The sequence below is a fragment of the Pseudochaenichthys georgianus genome, unplaced genomic scaffold (genome assembly GCF_902827115.2).
Source record: "Pseudochaenichthys georgianus unplaced genomic scaffold, fPseGeo1.2 scaffold_1135_arrow_ctg1, whole genome shotgun sequence".
Lineage (NCBI taxonomy): Eukaryota > Metazoa > Chordata > Actinopteri > Perciformes > Channichthyidae > Pseudochaenichthys > Pseudochaenichthys georgianus.
Window position 1 is genome coordinate 1 of NW_027262081.1, and position 12,510 is coordinate 12,510.

Consider the following 12,510-nt stretch of genomic DNA (forward strand, 5'->3'; position numbering starts at 1 on the left):
GAGGAGGAAGAGGAGGGCAAGAAGAAGAAGGAGGAGGAGGAGAGGAAGAAAGCAGACAGCGACTCGGAGAACGACAAACACCACAGTGACTCTGAAACAGAGACGCCTGCGAAACGCGAGGCGGCGCAGATAGACTCGGGGGAGGGGGGGGGGCACCCAGCAGGAGGGAGGGGGGGGGAAGTGGAAGGCTGCCATGCGGTCTGACAGCGAGGAGGACGAGGAGGAGGGCAAGCAGAAGAAGGCCGCAGCAGCAGGAAGCGATGGCGAGCCGCAGAAAGACGACAGCGAAGACGAGAAGCCAGGTAACCCTCTGATCTGTTATTCAAATCTAACTTTATTGAGAGAGACGTGCTTCACAAACGGAACACGGATAAAAACAAAACGATATGCTTTCCAAGAAACACAGCTTTGTGATTACAAAGAAAACCTTCACCAACGCACGACTGAGTACAACAGGAAGTAGATAATAGTTCAAGAGTCGTGAGTCATTTACATTACTTTGCATTTAGCTGAGGCTTTTCTCCAGAGCGACTCACAGTAAGTGCGTTCGACCAGGAAGACACAACCGAAGAGGAGGGGACCGAGGACAGAGCCCTGAGGGACCCCTGTAGTTAATTCACAAGGGTCGGACTCGGACCCTCTCCAAGTGACCCTGTAGGTGCGGTCTTTGAGGTTTGAGGGGAGGAGGGAAGGTGCAGAGCCTGAAGGAGGATCTGATGGTTCACCGTGTGGAATGCAGCAGACAGGTCCAACAGGATGAGGAGGGGGGGGTCCAGGAGGGGGGAGGGGCTTTGGGGGGGTCCAGGAGGGGGGAGGGGCTTTGGGGGGGTCCAGGAGGGGGGAGGGGCTTTGGGGGGGTCCAGGAGGGGGGAGGGGCTTTGGGGGGGGTCCAGGAGGGGGGAGGGGCTTTGGGGGGGGTCCAGGAGGGTGGAGAAGATGGAAAATAGTGTTTTAGGATTGGAATAGGAAGATCGGATCTTATCTTGAAAGAAAGTGTGTGGAATGTGGAGCAGAAGAGCCAGAATAATACAGAGCTCCGTAGAGGAACATTCAGTGGGAATCTGCGTCAGCGCTCCCACTGACTTCTTGGAGAACTTAGATCCTCTCCTCTCACACATCCCTGAGGTCATGGTCAGAACTACAGGTGAGGTCATGGTCAGAACTACAGGTGAGGTCATGGTCAGAACTACAGGTGAGGTCATGGTCAGAACTACAGGTGAGGTCATGGTCAGAACTACAGGTGAGGTCATCTTTAGAACTACAGGTGAGGTCATGGTCAGAACTACAGGTGAGGTCATCTTTAGAACTACAGGTGAGGTCATGGTCAGAACTACAGGTGAGGTCATCTTTAGAACTACAGGTGAGGTCATCTTTAGAACTACAGGTGAGGTCATCTTTAGAACTACAGGTGAGGTCATGTTTAGAACTACAGGTGAGGTCATGGTTAGAACTACAGGTGAGGTCATGTTTAGAACTACAGGTGAGGTCATGGTCAGAACTACAGGTGAGGTCATCTTTAGAACTACAGGTGAGGTCATGGTTAGAACTACAGGTGAGGTCATGGTCAGAACTACAGGTGAGGTCATCTTTAGAACTACAGGTGAGGTCATCTTTAGAACTACAGGTGAGGTCATGGTCAGAACTACAGGTGAGGTCATCTTTAGAACTACAGGTGAGGTCATGGTCATAACTACAGGTGAGGTCATCTTTAGAACTACAGGTGAGGTCATGGTCATAACTACAGGTGAGGTCATGGTTAGAACTACAGGTGAGGTCATCTTTAGAACTACAGGTGAGGTCATGGTTAGAACTACAGGTGAGGTCATCTTTAGAACTACAGGTGAGGTCATGGTTAGAACTACAGGTGAGGTCATCTTTAGAACTACAGGTGAGGTCATGGTTAGAACTACAGGTGAGGTCATGGTCAGAACTACAGGTGAGGTCATGGTTAGAACTACAGGTGAGGTCATGGTCAGAACTACAGGTGAGGTCATGGTCAGAACTACAGGTGAGGTCATCTTTAGAACTACAGGTGAGGTCATCTTTAGAACTACAGGTGAGGTCATGGTTAGAACTACAGGTGAGGTCATGTTTAGAACTACAGGTGAGGTCATGGTCAGAACTACAGGTGAGGTCATGGTCAGAACTACAGGTGAGGTCATGGTCAGAACTACAGGTGAGGTCATGGTTAGAACTACAGGTGAGGTCATGTTTAGAACTACAGGTGAGGTCATGGTTAGAACTACAGGTGAGGTCATCTTTAGAACTACAGGTGAGGTCATGTTTAGAACTACAGGTGAGGTCATGGTTAGAACTACAGGTGAGGTCATGTTTAGAACTACAGGTGAGGTCATGGTCAGAACTACAGGTGAGGTCATGGTCAGAACTACAGGTGAGGTCATGGTCAGAACTACAGGTGAGGTCATCTTTAGAACTACAGGTGAGGTCATGGTTAGAACTACAGGTGAGGTCATCTTTAGAACTACAGGTGAGGTCATCTTTAGAACTACAGGTGAGGTCATGGTCATAACTACAGGTGAGGTCATCTTTAGAACTACAGGTGAGGTCATCTTTAGAACTACAGGTGAGGTCATGGTTAGAACTACAGGTGAGGTCATGGTTAGAACTACAGGTGAGGTCATCTTTAGAACTACAGGTGAGGTCATCTTTAGAACTACAGGTGAGGTCATCTTTAGAACTACAGGTGAGGTCATCTTTAGAACTACAGGTGAGGTCATGGTTAGAACTACAGGTGAGGTCATCTTTAGAACTACAGGTGAGGTCATCTTTAGAACTACAGGTGAGGTCATGGTTAGAACTACAGGTGAGGTCATGGTCAGAACTACAGGTGAGGTCATGGTTAGAACTACAGGTGAGGTCATGGTCAGAACTACAGGTGAGGTCATGGTTAGAACTACAGGTGAGGTCATGGTCAGAACTACAGGTGAGGTCATGGTCAGAACTACAGGTGAGGTCATGGTCAGAACTACAGGTGAGGTCATGGTTAGAACTACAGGTGAGGTCATGGTCAGAACTACAGGTGAGGTCATGGTCAGAACTACAGGTGAGGTCATGGTTAGAACTACAGGTGAGGTCATGGTTAGAACTACAGGTGAGGTCATCTTTAGAACTACAGGTGAGGTCATGGTCATAACTACAGGTGAGGTCATGGTCAGAACTACAGGTGAGGTCATCTTTAGAACTACAGGTGAGGTCATGGTTAGAACTACAGGTGAGGTCATGGTCAGAACTACAGGTGAGGTCATCTTTAGAACTACAGGTGAGGTCATGGTTAGAACTACAGGTGAGGTCATCTTTAGAACTACAGGTGAGGTGATGGTCAGAACTACAGGTGAGGTCATCTTTAGAACTACAGATGAGGTCATCTTTAGAACTACAGGTGAGGTCATCTTTAGAACTACAGGTGAGGTCATCTTTAGAACTACAGGTGAGGTCATGGTTAGAACTACAGGTGAGGTCATCTTTAGAACTACAGGTGAGGTCATGGTCAGAACTACAGGTGAGGTCATGGTTAGAACTACAGGTGAGGTCATGGTCAGAACTACAGGTGAGGTCATGGTTAGAACTACAGGTGAGGTCACGGTCAGAACTACAGGTGAGGTCATGGTCAGAACTACAGGTGAGGTCATGGTCAGAATTACAGGTGAGGTCATGGTTAGAACTACAGGTGAGGTCATGGTCAGAACTACAGGTGAGGTCATCTTTAGAACTACAGGTGAGGTCATCTTTAGAACTACAGGTGGTGCTCTCCTCTGAGCTCACCTGGTGCTCACCTGGTGCTCTCCTCTGAGCTCACCTGATGCTCACCTGGTGCTCTCCTCTGAGCTCACCAGGTGCTCTCCTCTGAGCTCACCTGGTCCTCTCCTCTGAGCTCACCTGGTGCTCTCCTCTGAGCTCACCTGGTGCTCTCCTCTGAGCTCACCTGGTGCTCTCCTCTGAGCTCACCTGGTCCTCTCCTCTGAGCTCACCTGGTGCTCTCCTCTGAGCTCACCTGGTCCTCTCCTCTGAGCTCACCTGGTGCTCTCCTCTGAGCTCACCTGGTGCTCTCCTCTGAGCTCACCTGGTGCTCTCCTCTGAGCTCACCTGGTGCTCTCCTCTGAGCTCACCTGGTCCTCTCCTCTGAGCTCACCTGGTGCTCTCCTCTGAGCTCACCAGGTGCTCTCCTCTGAGCTCACCTGGTGCTCTCCTCTGAGCTCACCTGGTGCTCTCCTCTGAGCTCACCTGGTGCTCTCCTCTGAGCTCACCTGGTGCTCTCCTCTGAGCTCACCTGGTGCTCTCCTCTGAGCTCACCTGGTGCTCTCCTCTGAGCTCACCAGGTGCTCTCCTCTGAGCTCACCTGGTGCTCTCCTCTGAGCTCACCAGGTGCTCTCCTCTGAGCTCACCTGGTGCTCTCCTCTGAGCTCACCTGGTGCTCTCCTCTGAGCTCACCAGGTGCTCTCCTCTGAGCTCACCTGGTGAATGTCCCTTCAGGGTTTATTGACCTGTGTTTGTGTGTTTCTGCAGTGAAGAGGAAGAAGGCCATCCTGTCAGACAGCGAGGAGGAAGATGAGGAGAAGACCAACAAGCCAGGTGAGGAAGATCTCTAACCCATCGTCATCAGGGGAGAAACCGTGTGTGTGTGTGTGTGTGTGTGTGTGTGTGTGTGTGTGTGTGTGTGTGTCTCCATCGTTTTGAGGCAAGATATGCCTGATCTCTGCAATGTTACGTAGATGGAAGTAGGCGGTCCTTGAAATTGATTTTATGTGGGCGTTAAAGGATAAATCCTGATCAAATATAACACCAAGATTCCTTACAGTCTCACTGGAGGCCAAATTAATGCCATCCATAGTTAGTATGTCTTTAGATAATTTGTTTCGTAGATTCTTCGGGCCAAGTACAATAACTTCAGTTTTGGTCGTGTTTAACATCAAAAAGTTTAAGGTCATCCACGTTTTTAAGTCCTTGAGGCAGTCTTGAATTTTATTCAGATGATTAATTTCATCAGGCTTGATTGATAAATATAGTTGAGTATCATCCGCATAACAATGAAAGTTTACAGAATGATTCCTTATAATATTGCCTAACGGAAGCATATATAATGTGAACAGAATAGGTCCGAGCACTGAGCCCTGTGGCACTCCATGGCTAACTTTGGTTTGCGTGGAAGATTCATCGTTAACACGTACAAACTGAGAGCGTTCAGATAGATAGGACCTAAACCAGCCTAAAGCAGTTCGCTTTACGCCAACTAAGTGCTCTAGTCCGTTCAACGTGAATGGGCAGAGGCGTGTGTGGACGGGCCGTCTGGTAGATGTGAATCAGCCCTGACCTCACGGTGAATGATGATGTCATAGCGTCCTGTGATGATGTCACAGCCTCCTGTGATGATGTCACAGCCTCCTGTGATGATGTCACAGCCTCCTGTGATGATGTCACAGCCACCTGTGATGATGTCACAGCCTCCTGTAATGTCCTCTCCTCCCTCTGCGCCTCCTCACAGCGAAGAGGAGTCGGGCGATGTCTGACGAGGAGAACTCGGACAGAGACGGCCATGACGACACGTTAGCCAAGCTGAGGGAGCTGGGCTCAGACAGCAGCGATGAAGAGGAGGGGTCAAAGGTCACAGAGGAGAAGAAGGACGAGAAGGCTCTGTTCGGGAGCGACAGCGAATCGGGAGAGGGCGAGGAGGAGGAGTGAGTATCATTGGAGGAAGTGTCTGACACAGAGGCAGCTTGAATGTAGACGTGACGCACTGAGCCAAAGCCAACCTTCTGTGTTTCAGGAAGATGATCGCCGACATCTTCGGAGAGGTCCGGGGACGAGGAGGAGGAGGAGTTCACCGTGAGTCCAGACTGAGCTCAGGCTGAAGCGCAGACCTTGTGAAGGGTACTAACAACCTGTGTCGTCCTGCAGGGGTTCAACCAGGAGGATCTGGAGGAGAAGAAGGAGGCGCAGGAGGAGCAGCAGCAGGACTCGGACTCTGACGAGGGGGTGGACCGCGGCGGGCAGGAGTGAGGACCCTTCATTTATCTCACAGCAGGGGGCCGTTAGTTACAGCGTGAAGTCTGACTTCACGCTGTAACTAACGGCCCCCTGCTGTATCTAACAGTTCTGTGTGTGCAGCGTGAAGTCAGACTTCAAAGAGAGTTCTGTGTGTGCAGCGTGAAGTCAGACTTCAAAGAGAGTTCTGTGTGTGCAGCGTGAAGTCAGACTTCAAAGAGAGTTCTGTGTGTGCAGCGTGAAGTCAGACTTCAAAGAGTGTTCTGTGTGTGCAGCGTGAAGTCAGACTTCAAAGAGAGTTCTGTGTTTGCAGCGTGAAGTCAGACTTCAAAGAGAGTTCTGTGTGTGCAGCGTGAAGTCAGACTTCAAAGAGAGTTCTGTGTTTGCAGCGTGAAGTCAGACTTCAAAGAGAGTTCTGTGTGTGCAGCGTGAAGTCAGACTTCAAAGAGAGTTCTGTGTGTGCAGCGTGAAGTCAGACTTCAAAGAGAGTTCTGTGTTTGCAGCGTGAAGTCAGACTTCAAAGAGAGTTCTGTGTGTGCAGCGTGAAGTCAGACTTCAAAGAGAGTTCTGTGTGTGCAGCGTGAAGTCAGACTTCAAAGAGAGTTCTGTGTTTGCAGCGTGAAGTCAGACTTCAAAGAGAGTTCTGTGTGTGCAGCGTGAAGTCAGACTTCAAAGAGAGTTTCTGTGTGTGCAGCGTGAAGTCAGACTTCAAAGAGAGTTCTGTGTGTGCAGCGTGAAGTCAGACTTCAAAGAGAGTTCTGTGTGTGCAGCGTGAAGTCAGACTTCAAAGAGAGTTCTGTGTGTGCAGCGTGAAGTCAGACTTCAAAGAGTGTTCTGTGTGTGCAGCGTGAAGTCAGACTTCAAAGAGAGTTCTGTGTGTGCAGCGTGAAGTCAGACTTCAAAGAGAGTTCTGTGTTTGCAGCGTGAAGTCAGACTTCAAAGAGAGTTCTGTGTTTGCAGCGTGAAGTCAGACTTCAAAGAGAGTTCTGTGTTTGCAGCGTGAAGTCAGACTTCAAAGAGAGTTCTGTGTGTGCAGCGTGAAGTCAGACTTCAAAGAGAGTTCTGTGTGTGCAGCGTGAAGTCAGACTTCAAAGAGAGTTCTGTGTTTGCAGCGTGAAGTCAGACTTCAAAGAGAGTTCTGTGTGTGCAGCGTGAAGTCAGACTTCAAAGAGAGTTCTGTGTGTGCAGCGTGAAGTCAGACTTCAAAGAGAGTTCTGTGTTTGCAGCGTGAAGTCAGACTTCAAAGCATCGAGTGTTCTGTGTGTGCAGCGTGAAGTCAGACTTCAAAGAGAGTTCTGTGTGTGCAGCGTGAAGTCAGACTTCAAAGCATCGAGTGTTCTGGTGTGTGCAGCGTGAAGTCAGACTTCAAAGAGAGTTCTGTGTGTGCAGCGTGAAGTCAGACTTCAAAGCATCGAGAGTTCTGTGTGTTGCAGCGTGAAGTCAGACTTCAAAGAGAGTCTGTGTGTGCAGCGTGAAGTCAGACTTCAAGATGAGTTCTGGTGTGCAGCGTGAAGTCAGACTTCAAAGAGAGTTCTGTGTGTGCAGCGTGAAGTCAGACTTCAAACATCGAGAGTTCTGTGTTTGCAGCGTGAAGTCAGACTTCAAAGAGAGTTCTGTGTGTGCAGCGTGAAGTCAGACTTCAAAGAGAGTTCTGTGTTTGCAGCGTGAAGTCAGACTTCAAAGAGAGTTCTGTGTTTGCAGCGTGAAGTCAGACTTCAAAGAGAGTTCTGTGTGTGCAGCGTGAAGTCAGACTTCAAAGAGAGTTCTGTGTTTGCAGCGTGAAGTCAGACTTCAAAGAGTGTTCTGTGGTGCAGCGTGAAGTCAGACTTCAAAGAGTGTTCTGTGTGTGCAGCGTGAAGTCAGACTTCAAAGAGTGTTCTTGTGTGCAGCGTGAAGTCAGACTTCAAGCATCGAGTGTTCTGTGTGTGCAGCGTGAAGTCAGACTTCAAAGCATCGAGTGTTCTGTGTGTGCAGCGTGAAGTCAGACTTCAAAGCATCGAGTGTTCTGTGTGTGCAGCGTGAAGTCAGACTTCAAAGAGAGTTCTGTGTGCAGCGTGAAGTCAGACTTCAAAGCATCGAGTGTTCTGTGTGTGCAGCGTGAAGTCAGACTTCAAAGAGAGTTCTGTGTGTGCAGCGTGAAGTCAGACTTCAAAGAGAGTTCTGTGTGTGCAGCGTGAAGTCAGACTTCAAAGAGAGTTCTGTGTGTGCAGCGTGAAGTCAGACTTCAAGAGAGTTCTGTGTGTGCAGCGTGAAGTCAGACTTCAAAGAGAGTTCTGTGTGTGCAGCGTGAAGTCAGACTTCAAAGAGAGTTCTGTGTTTGCAGCGTGAAGTCAGACTTCAAAGAGAGTTCTTGTGTGTGCAGCGTGAGTCAGACTTCAAAGAGAGTTCTGTGTGTGCAGCGTGAAGTCAGACTTCAAAGAGAGTTCTGTGGTGCAGCGTGAAGTCAGACTTCAAAGAGAGTTTCTGTTGTGCAGCGTGAAGTCAACTTCAAAGAGAGTTCTGTGTTTGCAGCGTGAAGTCAGACTTCAAAGCATCGAGTGTTCTGTGTGTGCAGCGTGAAGTCAGACTTCAAAGAGAGTTCTGTGTGTGCAGCGTGAGTCAGACTTCAAAGCATCGAGTGTTCTGTGTGTGCAGCGTGAAGTCAGACTTCAAAGAGTGTTCTGTGTGTGCAGCGTGAAGTCAGACTTCAAAGCATCGAGTGTTTCTGTGTGTGCAGCGTGAAGTCAGACTTCAAAAGAGTTCTTGTGTGCAGCGTGAAGTCAGACTTCAAAGCATCGAGAGTCTGTGTTTGCAGCGTGAAGTCAGACTTCAAGAGAGTTCTGTGTTTGCAGCGTGAAGTCAGACTTCAAAGAGAGTCTGGTGTGCAGCGTGAAGTCAGACTTCAAAGAGAGTTCTGTGTGTGCAGCGTGAAGTCAGACTTCAAAGAGAGTTCTGTGTGTGCAGCGTGAAGTCAGACTTCAAAGAGAGTTCTGTGTGTGCAGCGTGAAGTCAGACTTCAAAGAGTGTTCTGTGTTTGCAGCATGAGCATGATGTCAGACTTCGACGTCATTGCTGGCGAAGAGGAAGGCGTTGAAACAGCCGGAAGCGCAGAAACCGTGACGGAGGAACGTTTCATCAGCGACGCCGACGACGTGGTCAGCGCCATGATCAGCAAGATGAACGAGGCCGCCGAGGTACCCGCCACAATAAGAGCTGCCCGCCACAATTAAAGCCCCTCCCGCCACAATTAAAGCCCCTCCCCGCCACATAAAAGCCCCTCCCGCCACAATTAAGGCCTCCCGCCACAATTAAAGCCCCTCCCGCCCCAATTAAAGCCCCTCCCCGCCACAATAAAAGCCCTCTCCTCTCTCTGCGCCCCGCCACAATAAAAGCCCTCCCCCACCACAATAAAAGCCCCTCCCGCCAACATAAAAGCCCCTCCCCGCCACAATAAAAGCCCCTCAACCGCCACAATAAAAGCCCCTCAACCGCCACAAAAAAGCCCCTCCCCGCCACAATTAAAGCCCCTCCCCGCCACAATTAAAGCCCCTCCCCGCCACAATTAAAGCCCCTCAACCGCCACATAAAGCCCTCAACCGCCACAATAAAAGCCCCTCAACCGCCACAATAAAAGCCCCTCAACCGCCACAATAAAAGCCCCTCCTCGCCACAGTTAAAGCCCCTCAACCGCCACAATAAAAGCCCCTCAACCGCCACATTAAAGCCCCTCCCGCCACAGTTAAAGCCCTCTCCGCCACAATAAAAGCCCCTCCCCCGCCACAATAAAAGCCCCTCCCGCCACAATAAAAGCCCCTCCCGCCACAATAAAGCCCCTCAACCGCCACAATTAAAGCCCCTCAACCGCCACAATAAAAGCCCCCCCGCCACAATAAAGCCCCTCCCCGCCACAATTAAAGCCCCTCCCCGCCACAATTAAGCCCCTCAACCGCCACAGTTAAAGCCCCTCAACCGCCACAATAAAAGCCCCTCAACCGCCACAATTAAAGCCCCTCTCCGCCACAGTTAAAGCCCCTCTCCGCCACAATAAAAGCCCCTCCCCGCCACAATAAAAGCCCCTCCCCCCACAATAAAAGCCCCTACCGCCACAATAAAAGCCCCTCCCCCGCCACAATAAAAGCCCCTCCCCGCCACAATAAAAGCCCCTCCCGCCACAATAAGAGCCTCCCGTGATACTGACCGTGTTTCTCTCTGACAGGAGGACCGCAATCTGAACGCTCTGAAGAAGCCGGCGTTAAAGAAACTCACGCTGCTGCCGCACGTGATCCTGCACCTGAGGAAGTAAGAGCTCGTGAAACCCGTGTCCTGCGGTGAAGCCCCCTCTCTGTGTTCATGTGATGTAGAATGGGTTTAACAACATAGACTGAATAATCTGTTTGAGTATAACGACGCAGCAGCAGCAGCACTCGCTGACCTGCCGTGTTTCCCTCAGACAGGACTTGAAGGAGACGTTCATCGACAGCGGCGTGATGTCGGCCATCAAAGAGTGGATCAGTCCTCTTCCAGATAAATCCTCCCTGCTCTGAGGATCCGAGGAGAGCTGCTGCGCATCCTGCAGGAGGTGACTCCATTACTGATTACACGCGCAGACAGGGCAGAGGCGAGCTGAGCGATCAGCATAGCTGCAGGGACGTCACTCAGTAATGTCTTCACAACCCGCAGTGATGCGTTTGTTTCATGTCTTGGTGACTTTGAGGAAGACCGGAAATACTTCAAAGCACCAAAACCAATATGTATCTACGATATTTACAAAAATAGTCACCGCGCTTTCATGTCCTGTTGGCTGTCCCCGGAGGGCTCAGCGTCGCCCTGCGAGGATCCTCTTAGGCCCACGGACCCGGTTCCGAAGAGGATCCTCTTCAGCCCCACGGACCCGGTTCCGAAGAGGATCCTCTTCGGCCCCACGGACCCGGTTCCGAAGAGGATCCTCTTCGGCCCCACGGACCCGGTTCCGAAGAGGATCCTCTTCGGCCCCACGGACCCGGTTCCGAAGAGGATCCTCTTGGGCCCCACGGACCCGGTTCCGAAGAGGATCCTCTTGGGCCCACGGACCCGGTTCCGAAGAGGATCCTCTTGGGCCCCACGGACCCGGTTCCGAAGAGGATCCTCTTGGGCCCCACGGACCCGGTTCGAAGAGGATCTCTCTGGGCCCCACGGACCCGGTTCCGAAGAGGATCCTCTTCGGCCCCACGGACCCGGTCCGAAGAGGATCCTCTTCGGCCCCACGGACCCGGTTCCGAAGAGGATCCTCTTCGGCCCCACGGACCCGGTTCCGAAGAGGATCCTCTTCGGCCCCACGGACCCGGTTCCGAAGAGGATCCTCTTGGGCCCCACGGACCCGGTTCCGAAGAGGATCTTGGGCCCCACGGACCCGGTTCCGAAGAGGATCCTCTTGGGCCCCACGGACCCGGTTCCGAAGAGGATCCTCTTGGGCCCCACGGACCCGGTTCCGAAGAGGATCCTCTTGGGCCCACGGACCCGGTTCCGAGAGGATCCTTCGGCCCCACGGACCCGTCCGAAGAGGATCCTCTTCGGCCCCACGGACCCGGTTCCGAAGAGGATCCTCTTCGGCCCCACGGACCCGGTCCGAAGAGGATCCTCTTGGGCCCACGGACCCGGTTCCGAAGAGGATCCTCTGGGCCCCACGGACCCGGTTCCGAAAGGATCCTTCGGCCCACGGACCGGTTCCGAAGAGGATCCTCTCGGCCCCACGGACCCGTTCCGAGGATCCTCTTCGGCCCACGGACCCGGTTCCGAGAGGATCCTCTTGGGCCCCACGGACCCGGTTCCGAAGAGGATCCTCTTGGGCCCCACGGACCGCGGTTCCGAAGAGGATCCTCTTGGGCCCCACGGACCCGGTTCCGAGAGGATCCTCTTGGGCCCACGGACCCGGTTCCGAAGAGGATCCTCTTCGGCCCCACGGGAACCGGTTCCGAAGAGGATCCTCTCTCGGCCCCACGGACCCGGTTCCGAAAGAGGATCCTCTTCGGCCCCACGGACCCGGTTCCGAAGAGGATCTTCGGCCCCACGGACCCGGTTCCGAAGAGGATCCTCTTGGGCCCCACGGACCCGGTTCCGAAGAGGATCCTTGGGCCCCACGGACCCGGTTCCGAAGAGGATCCTCTTGGGCCCACGGACCCGGTTCCGAAGAGGATCCTCTTGGGCCCCACGGACCGGTTCCGAAGAGGACTCTTGGGCCCCACGGACCCGGTTCCGAAGAGGATCCTCTTGGGCCCCACGGACCCGGTTCCGAAGAGGATCCTCTTGGGCCCCACGGACCCGGTTCCGAAGAGGATCCTCTTCGGCCCCACGGACCCGGTTCCGAAGAGGATCCTCTTCGGCCCCACGGACCCGGTTCCGAAGAGGATCCTCTTGGGCCCCACGGACCCGGTTCCGAAGAGGATCCTCTTGGGCCCCACGGACCCGGTTCCGAAGAGGATCCTCTTGGGCCCCACGGACCCGGTTCCGAAGAGGATCCTCTTGGGCCCCACGGACCGGTTACGAAGAGGATTG

The 12,510-nt window shown here is 52.4% G+C and overlaps 1 protein-coding gene and 1 long non-coding RNA gene across 2 annotated transcripts in view; both read left to right on the forward strand.

Moving 5' to 3' along the window:
* Window positions 1–6: 6 nt before the first annotated feature.
* Window positions 7–12,510, forward strand: part of LOC117440692 (protein IWS1 homolog) — a gene marked incomplete at its 5' end in the record, with an annotated part of 39,418 nt that continues 26,914 nt past the window's right edge. Inside the window, 4 exon segments of the mRNA XM_034076929.1 lie at window positions 7–153; window positions 155–302; window positions 4,525–4,590; window positions 5,501–5,693. Of these exon segments, the coding sequence (XP_033932820.1) occupies window positions 7–153; window positions 155–302; window positions 4,525–4,590; window positions 5,501–5,693 (554 nt within the window).
* On the forward strand, window positions 9,112–10,526 carry LOC117440693 (uncharacterized). Its single transcript, XR_004551298.2, has 3 exons — window positions 9,112–9,173; window positions 10,196–10,278; window positions 10,430–10,526. It is a non-coding gene; the product is annotated as an uncharacterized lncRNA (long non-coding RNA).